Source organism: Nothobranchius furzeri, chromosome 1 (genome assembly GCF_043380555.1).
Source record: "Nothobranchius furzeri strain GRZ-AD chromosome 1, NfurGRZ-RIMD1, whole genome shotgun sequence".
Lineage (NCBI taxonomy): Eukaryota > Metazoa > Chordata > Actinopteri > Cyprinodontiformes > Nothobranchiidae > Nothobranchius > Nothobranchius furzeri.
This window is the reverse complement of record NC_091741.1, coordinates 79,753,054-79,756,155: the sequence shown is the minus strand read 5'-3', so window position 1 is coordinate 79,756,155 and position 3,102 is coordinate 79,753,054. Positions and strand designations below refer to the sequence as shown.

General features: G+C 36.9%; 1 protein-coding gene across 2 annotated transcripts; it reads right to left on the bottom strand.

The window, feature by feature from the left end:
• Positions 1-955: 955 nt before the first annotated feature.
• On the bottom strand, positions 956-2,852 carry LOC107379411 (uncharacterized). 2 transcript variants are annotated; one of them, XM_054739262.2, is made up of 6 exons: positions 2,733-2,852; positions 2,291-2,596; positions 1,654-1,989; positions 1,437-1,577; positions 1,298-1,353; positions 956-1,218 (listed from the first exon to the last, which is right to left on the bottom strand). In XM_054739262.2, the coding sequence occupies exons 1-6, from the start codon at positions 2,773-2,775 to the stop codon at positions 1,087-1,089; spliced, it is 1,014 nt and encodes a 337-aa protein (XP_054595237.1). In that variant the 5' UTR covers positions 2,776-2,852; the 3' UTR covers positions 956-1,086. The 2 variants fall into 2 exon arrangements, with proteins under 2 accessions (XP_054595237.1, XP_015805631.1); XM_015950145.3 differs by having other exon boundaries at positions 1,306-1,353.
• Positions 2,853-3,102: the final 250 nt, after the last annotated feature.

Here is a 3,102-nt window from a genome sequence, read left to right as displayed (position 1 = left end):
TTCCTTGGTACTGGAACTGATGAAACAGCGTCTGCAGCACGACAAAACACGTCTGCGTATCGACTCCCAGTAGCAGCGGCAGGCGTCAGCGAGTTCAGCTCTTATTTTGAAGGAACCGTCATCTTGTTGTTCAAACGACAGAATTTCCAGCTTGACAGTTCTCAGCTTAAAGTAGAAAATGCATCTGGCCAGTCTGCACTTCTCTTAGCGATGACGAATTGAGAGCTGGTTGAAACTACGTTGAGTCTATGATGTAACTCCTTTGGAACTCAGATTGAACTGAAGTTAAAATGGCGTTGCCTTGTTTTATTAACTTAGTTGTTTATAAATCTTAGCAAATTGGATTGGACAATTTCAATAAACAGCCCAGATTCTGCCCTGCGACAGACAAAAGCTCTGATTGGATGAGAACAATGTGTCATGCGTTTCTATGTTCTGGTGGATCAGCATGTCTGGTGCACAGTCCTGTTTATTAGTTAAACATAAATCATGACATTTTTATTCCACAGATCAGTCACCTGATTATTATTGATCAACATATATTTTGATTAGCTTTATCACAAATAAAGTACTTTGATTAATTAATGAAAAGCGTTCTTCTTTCTTCTGTCTCCTTTCCTGGAATGTAAACATTTAGAAACAAGCACCCGACCTTGGCAAGTCATACTACTGTGTGAAGGAGCAGCTGTTAAGGGCAGACGATAGGATCTTAATAACGCTACACCACCTTTTCTTTTCCTTTCTCTTTCACCTCTGTCTCCGTGTCTGGTCAGAATTACAAAGCATTCCAAAACAATAACAATAAAGTTTTAAGTATCAGGCATGACATTAAAAGCAGACGCTTTAATGCTCCACCTGAGAGTAAATCTGTAAGGCTTGTTACCAGCATTCAGACATCAATTCTGCTTGCTTCACAGCTAGACAGGACACGGTAAAAAAAAAAAAAAGGCACTGGTGTGTGTACATATTAGTGGTTTAATACAGACCTGCAAAAAAACAACACCTGATAAATATATAAAATTTTGGTTTCATAAAAGAATAAATTACAGTTCTACTATATATTTCAATGAACAATACCCTAGCACTTTATTGCTCAAGAAACTTAACTTCTGTATAAATGGAGTCTTCTGATGCTGAGCCCCTTGTTGCTTTCTTGTTGACTTTTCTGCTGGTGAAAACTGGTGCAGAATAAACAAGAGAGACTTCATCCATCTGGGGCTACAGAGAAAAAGTTGAAACACACAATAAGTAAATGAACATAGTGAAATATCCTCATTTATTGTGAATCTAGTTTTACCTGCTGACCTTCCTGATTTTCTTCCAATGGTGTGTGTTCATGCAGAGCAACACTGGCTAGATTATGAGAAAAGAATACTGGCGTAAATTTCCTTTTTCCAGATTAAGTTTGATAGATCGGTAAAAGAATGACTACATACCAATGAAACACTCATCTGACGTTTCCTTGAGATTCTTGATGTAACACAGGAGTGAGGCTATTATAATCAGACACATAGCTAAAGCAGCACACAACATATAAAGAATTGTATTGTAATTCTGTGAATCAGATGCGGTTTCCCCTAAAATCAAATGGAGGAGAAAACTAATTAAAATGATTTTAGTGAGTTCAAATAACACAAAAATCTTACTAGTTACCTTTAATTGTGTGTTTTGATTTATCTTCAGGTATTTTCTCCTTAGGCACTGACACACCACAGTAATTCATCTGAACTCCAGAGGACCTGAAGCTTTTTAAATGGCTGTAGAAACAGGTCTCTGCTGTAAATCCTTCTGAGACATTTTTAATTCCAATGTCTCTTTGAGTGTTAGTGAAATTTGAATGAGTCTGATTGACCTCAGCCCTGAAACAGTACATGCTGTTGTCTAGAGGACATGAGTGATTTTGAGAGTAATGGAGGACCGAACACTGCAGAATCACAGAGTCTTTTGGATAAACCGGAACAGAAGGAGGGACGGTGGTAACAGCCAGGTCTGTGGGTTTAAACAGACAGAAAACAACAAAAAGGAATTTTGTGAGCACACGTACATTACAATATTAACAAAATTCCTTTTGTAAGTAATCAAAGGATGTAAATGTTTATGTATTTAGCAGACGCTTTTGTCCACAGCGACTTACAGGTTACAATCAAGACAGCAGGTTGCCCTTGAGGCTAACAACAAACACTTCAGTCAATCCTATTCAATTCTATTTAGTCAATCCCAAACATGTAAATGTTATCAGAAAGTATAAAAACTTTCTATTTTGAAAGGATGAAATCTGTCGAGTACTTACCTTCAACCATTAAGTATGTTAATTTTAAATATGTTATGCCTCCTTGATGTTTTCTCACACACACATAAAGGGCTGAGTCATTTAACTTTGCATTTATGATCTGCAACTGAAAAGTTCCAGGTTCTGCATTAACTTTAATGTGAGAATAAAGTCTCTCATCCAGTGGTTCTTCAAGGTATTCTGGAGGATTTTTAAAAGCAATCTTCATCCAGTGTAAGTCTCCTGCAGATCTGCGTGAGCACTCCATCTTCACACGATCTCCAACTTTGATAGACTTTCGTTCTATGACTGGATCAGCTGCACAACCTGAACAATCGTCAAACACACCAGAGTAAAATAATGAAAAAAACAAAACAAAACAAAAACATGTTAATAGTATCTTTTTGGCTGCTCTGTGTAAAGAAAATGATCATATGTGGAATAAATTTGGGAGTATACTTACATTCCTCTCTGAGCATCAGCAGTAAGTAAATTATTACCATCATTTTCTGCTAATCCTGCTGAAAACTGCTGTAATTGAGACCGCATTAGATTTGATTCACAATAATGTAATCATATAAACTGGGAGGAGTTAGTATGAGAGAAAAATGATTGGTCCCATTTTAGGTTGACATTTTACTTTTTACCACAATGGAAATGTGATGAGGCATCTCTCTGACACACAGTCAGATCCTGTCATGAGATTGTGGTTTTCTCTAACACTAAAAATAAAAAAAAACCTGTTCAGTTTCTGCATGCCTTATAAGATAAGCATTTTGATTTAGTCAGCTAAAGTTTTGTATCCTCTCATTTTCGTCATAGGTGTGGACCTC